The sequence below is a fragment of the Chrysoperla carnea genome, chromosome 3 (genome assembly GCF_905475395.1).
Source record: "Chrysoperla carnea chromosome 3, inChrCarn1.1, whole genome shotgun sequence".
NCBI classification, from domain to species: domain Eukaryota; kingdom Metazoa; phylum Arthropoda; class Insecta; order Neuroptera; family Chrysopidae; genus Chrysoperla; species Chrysoperla carnea.
Genome location: NC_058339.1, coordinates 4760910 through 4767198, shown reverse-complemented (window position 1 = coordinate 4767198; position 6289 = coordinate 4760910). Strand labels below are relative to the sequence as shown.

The 6289-nt window shown below is 30.3% G+C and overlaps 1 protein-coding gene across 1 annotated transcript in view; it reads left to right on the top strand.

The window, feature by feature from the left end:
* Positions 1–1010: 1010 nt before the first annotated feature.
* LOC123296903 (transcription factor Sp9) overlaps positions 1011–6289 on the top strand; it is a 40919-nt gene continuing 35640 nt past the window's right edge. Inside the window, exon 1 of the mRNA XM_044878602.1 lies at positions 1011–1281. Within this exon, the coding sequence (XP_044734537.1) occupies positions 1192–1281 (90 nt within the window). The 5' untranslated portion in view covers positions 1011–1191. The remainder of the gene's footprint in view (positions 1282–6289) is intronic.

Here is a 6289-nt window from a genome sequence, read left to right as displayed (position 1 = left end):
TTTTCACGTTTAAAATTTGGTTAAAACGTCTCCATAAAGAACGAAGATGTCTTCTTAATACACGAAGACCAAAAAAAAAAACAAAAGTTGAACATTCGGCTCTTTTTCAACTTGGTTGGAACTACTTGCTAAAAATTTTTCTAGTAGCTGTGGTTTCCTGTAGCTACTCTTGACATTTCTTCTTATGATCTGATAGTCACTTATGTGAGGTGTAAATAACGTGACGTACAATGTCAAATAAACATTTTTAAACTTCTAGATTCGTTCACAAACAATTCGATATCACATTGCTATTACATACATAAAATATGTTAATCTAACAGAACTACATGTTAAATTCTCCTTCTCCTATAAATTAAATTTATCTTTTGTTAGTACTCTGTTTTGTTAAAACAGTGCGCATGAATTTTATTATACTGTGTGTGTGTGTGTGTGTGTAAGCACTGTAATATAATAAAATACACCAACACCCCCTCCTCCACTCCCCCCTCTACCAAAACGCAAACGCAATGTTATAATACTACTACGAATCGAATCACTAAGGCACTGTTTACTGTGACTGATGTGATAATATGACAACACACTAAGAACCGACTTGACTATATCAAAAACACACACACATAGAAACCGGTTCGCGTGCGGTATCACTACATAGACGAGTCGGTACAATATTATAAAAGATCCATTGGAAAATGTAGGCGTGGCCGTGTATCCCATAAATGGCTTGTGTACCGATTGGTCTATGTAAATAATTGTTCCGCCCAATTGAAAGTATTTGGGTGGGGTTAACATGAAAAAAGGGGGTCGAACTGATGATTGTTATTATAGGGTACAGTGTTCGATTCCAGTTTCCAGAGGAAACAACAATATATCAGTTTATAATCCGATAAAATTCGATAATACAATAATCAAATAAAAATTGTTCTTTTTTTATTTTGTGTGATTTTATTTTTCTCGAAAATGTTTTAACAATAACGGAAATTTTCTTTTTATTTGTGGATTATAAAAGAGTGAGAGTAACGAAATCTTCTGGGAAAATGTGTGGTAGATGTGACTGATTTATTAAGTTTTGTTGGTTTTTTATTTTTTGGACATAGTGTTGTTTTTCTTTTTGGGTTTAAAAAGGATTTTGGATTTTTGTTTTAACTTTAAAAACATTGTATTAAATAGAACTTTTTTTTGTTAAAAAAAATGTTAACGGATATGACACCGACCGCCGGGCAACTGTATGGTTCCCAAATACCGGCAATGTCAATGAATATGAATTTGAATAAATCAAATGTAAGTAATAATAAACTTTTCCTTTAATTTTAAAAATTTTTATTAATAATTTCCTGAGTGCATCCTACGGGTAGTGAGGTTGTTCCTACAGGGTTCTTGTACTAACGGAGGTGACTAGTGTTAATTTACTTGATATCTGGATAATTTTAAGATTTTCGGGCAGAAACGATAGGTAATGAATAATTATAGAAATAATCCTTTGTTCAATCTTTTTTAAACAAGACAAACAATGTACAGAACATGTCATAAAAAAGGGATAGAGAAAATGTAAGGAAGGGGAAGGTATGCAGCTATGGTTGGCTTAGTTAGAAACTATGGCGATATTCATCTTTTTGTAAACCTGTTGGAAAACTAGGGAAAACCATAAGGGGGACAGCTAGCATCTGATAATAAAGACCTGATGCCTCCGGAGACCACTTTTAGATTGATTCGGTTAAGAATGAGGAATAAAAGTGATCAAAACGATTTTCTATGTTGAAAAGATTAAGTGATGAAATAACTATGTCCTATTTATTATCAATGCAGTTGAGAAGTCAAATATATAAGGAATAAAAATCTTTACAAACTTTCGAATCAATTTATAAATCACTTGATCCAAAAATTGCTTATCTCTAAACTTCCAATGATAGAAAAATTGTGTCTAAGGCTAAAATTGTAGTTTTGATTCCTACTAAGACCTATTTTTTTAAACAATTTATTATTAATTATCCAAGTAATTAATGGTTATGTATAGCCTACCATTTTATGGTGTGTCATATTAATGACCGGCTTCTATTATGTCCACATAGTGACATGTTATGAATGAAATAATTAGTTTGACAATAAGATTCATACTTTAAAGTTTGTTTTGCTGTTTCGTAATACTTTGGTAGCCAATATTTGGAGAAGAAGATATGATCAGCCAATTAATTTGGCTCCGATAGATAGCGGGATATGAAGTTTCTTGGGTGAAAAGTTTGGATGGGCGGATGGATGTTTGTTACTCATTTGGTATAGAGATAGATTATGGTTTGGGATAGTACGTAGGCCACTTTTGATTCCGGTAAAATTTATGGTTTCCGTGGGATAGATTTGTTTTAATTTTTCATAGAGCAAAGAATCGACGTGACTTTTTGAATAAGTAGTGGTAATAAAAGGATCAGAAAATGGCAAATACTAATTTTTATCCAGGAAAAATGTACGGCTCCTATGGGATAGCATACAGACTTTTGTAAAGCTTCGTGAAATAGATTTCTAACGCATTTTTCTCATGAAGGCTTGATTAATTTACACAGTAATGATAAAAACTCTCCAAATCTCTGTTAATCACATGTATGTGTCTCCACTTTTTGAGATTTATCCAAATTTTGCGTCTTTTTTATATTAACAGTTAATCAACCGAATACACGTATCTATTCAAATAAAGGACACAAATTTGTCAACGTATTTATTGAAAAATGTCACAAATCTATTTAAAAATATGATTAATGATTTTGAAATGTTTTTAATTAGGTCAACAAATTGGGGTATAAATCTAATCATTCATCTGAAAACCACCTGGATGATTAAATGGATGTTTTTAAAAAAAAATCCTTTACTGTTCATTTTTTTTTTCCTAAATAAAAATTTGTTTTTATTTGTTAAGTGCTCTTGAACGTAAGTTCGTAAAGAATATATAGGCCTTTTTTTATATTGAAGTGGTCGGAACAAAGATTACCTGCTGTGAAGAAACACATTGATCCAAACGTGATTAGATTAGCCTAGTTTATAATACTTACACTTTGTTGTGTTGTAAAGAAGAGATGGATGATACCCCGTCGGGTTGTACTGTTGTATGTAATATATTTTTATGTATTAAATCCCTATTTATAATATGGATTACATGCTGACAGATCCGGCTTATATGTGATATTCTATTAGCCTTTTTACTATCAAATTTGTGTGTTTGTTATTGATTTCTTTCTTTTTTTATTTATTTAAAATGGTCCTTTCTCTTATAGGTACTTTATATAGGTAATTAACAGGAATTTATGTCATGAGATTTCAGTTCATTAGCATGTAAAAGGATTTTAAACATTTTGGTATCAGCACATCCCACCGAAAATTCTTTAATTTTAAGATTAAAAAGCGGTGATTGCATTACTTAAATAGACGGGTCCAAATTTCTATTTAGGCGGAATTCTGGTCTAGAAATTTGAAGAAATCGATTTTTTTTGGGCATATTTTTAAAGGTTAGGGCCATAAAAATATGTCCTTCGGATTTTTCAAAACTCGAATTATTTTCGGAGGTACAGTGTATTTTCTGGTAACGAAGTTTGAATTGATCGCTCTGTACTGCTAGCTTCTGCTGTTTCAAAAGAAGGCAAAACAGCTCGATTAGCAGAAATAACTTTAGGACATTACATATGAAGTAGAAGAAGGTTCAATATATGGACCGGGATCGCCGATTAATCTAAAGTGAGCAATATTAAAAGAAAGAAAGAACTACATTTTTCGAAGTAGTTGACATGATATCTCAAGTTCTACTCGACCGATTCTTTTGAAATTTAGTGAGAATCTTCTGTATAAATTTCTGTATTGTCTGAACCTTGGATTGAATAAAATTCAGTTCTGTGTATTTAAAAAAAATGCGAAAAGTTAAAAAAAAAGGCGTCAAAATAAATTTATATGGCGTCTGATTGTCAGCACACTGAATTTTCATTACTGCCAGTCACACTCGCATGATTAAGACAATTCGATTGACAATAATTATGAATACCGCAAGAGAAAAAACATACATACCTAGACTGATAAACACTTCAAATATATTAGTGAGAGCTGGTTAAAAGTCGCCTCAACCGTATACAGTCACTTATCCTCGCATTTCACAGAGAAATAGAAAAAAAGTGCGTCATAAATTTTGAAATACACGGTTTTATAGTGTGAAATACAAGTAACTCTTTAAAAAAACATACAAAAAAAAGAAACATTAAATACAAGATTATGTTACAGTACAAAAGACAAGCGTTAAAAAAATGTTTTCCCATAATTACAAGGCACTCAAAACACTTTAAAAAATCGTAATAATACAAATAAATTCATTTGCAGCGAAGAATAAAGTGCGAAGAAATTACTTGAGTATGTTGTATTAGCTCTAAGTATTGAAACAGTTAAGTAAGCAAACATTAACAAACATGTTTTGAACATAGTCAAACAAAAAAATCTAATAATATTTGAAGTATTCAAATTTATTCAAGCTGAGCTAATTACAATTGCAATAACAATAATAGCCATCATAATATAATGAAAGAAAAAAAAAATTTACTTCAAAATGTATCATTTTACAACAAAAAAATAAAATAAAAAGTTATTAAATATATAAAATAGGAAAACGAAATTATGATCGCATCGACAATTTTGAATATAATATTTTATTATGTTCGAGTAATTATTGTTTGGGTGATATTTTTTTTTTTTTTGAAGTAGGACGACAGTTTTCAAATAGAATTAATCAAGTGTTTTATAGGATTTTAACGTAAGGGTTCAGTACGAATATGTTGCCAATAATTGGGTATTTCACAGTATATAGTAAGAATGGGAATGATCATCAATAAAAGATAGTAGAGAAAATCTTTAAAAGTACGCAAAATATGAACGTTTAAAACTCCTAATTTAATAAAGAGGAAGATACTTTAAAAGTGGCGTTATTGTTTAGTATCGCAATAGAGATTGCGTATAAAACTCTGTTTTGTAAGAAGAAGGCAAGCAATAATCTTTGAATGCTTATATTTTCTTCGTTTTATAACTCAACTTTCAAATTTTGTTATGGTATATCAATTCTAAGTTTACATTTTTATGCGTAATATGGTAAATTTGATATCAGTCTTCTATCCAATTCCCGGTGCCTCATTTTACATTTTATGTTGCTGTTAATAGAACGCTTAAAGGAATAGGAATAGTAATGTTTTATTGCCTAAAAGAATGTCTAAAGGAATGAATACGCGAAATAATATTGTTAAACATTATATGAAAGGATTTTTTTGCTAAAAATGCAAGACTGTTATGGTGAAAAAGGATTAATAACTTTAGAATCGATTTTGATCCAGATAAATATATGTACTTATTAAATTTTAAATCCAGATAAATCTGCGTTAATAGCTTTTTTAAATTAAAGGTAGTTTTGTTTGACTTAACTAATTAGTTTTAATGCAACTTAGCATTAGTGAAGAAATCGAGAAATACTCATGCAAGAAGAGATGACGAAAGCAGGCTCGGGCCTCACTTGATGCAATGCTGTCAAACTCTAGCTCATACTTGTAAATCAGTTGATCAGTTCAGGCTCAGATGTATCATTTGCCGATGCATCATTGCCGAGCATGATCTAATTTCGGCCACAAAGCATAGATTAGTCTTAACAATGGTGCGTGGATCAATGATAACAACCAAGTTTGACACTCTGTTAACATTCCAGATTTCTGCCAAGGTGAGGCCAATACTGGTTTAAAAGCATAGACCAGATTTTGATCCAAAATCCTAAATATTTTTGAAAACAATTTTTTCTTTCCTGTTTACTAATACTTCAATTTTGACATTTTTGTTTGAAAAGGTGTAGTGTAGTGGTTCCATAGCAGATTTATTTAACATCCGTAATCCGATTTTACTACTTATATGCAATAATAATAGAAAGGGAGAATTAAAAATAATATGCAAAAAACACATTTTGGTTACCAAAATATTTTGGTCATGAATAGGAGAATTATTTAGTTTTTTTTTTTTCAACAATTTAATTTCTACCTTATTGTTATTGTTTGTCCGTATAATATTTATAATAATCTGAGTGGATATATTGTTATTTAAATGTTTATTTAGTTGTAAACCTTCTAATTTGTAATCAAAACTAAACTTTTTTGAGTCTGATCTGGTTTTTCGAAACATAGAAGGGTGATTCCATGAAAAATTATACTATGAATGGAAAAAATAACGCAAAATAAAACGTATTTTGAGTCAAATGTGGTTACAGTCACACGCGAAATCACTCATATTTATTATT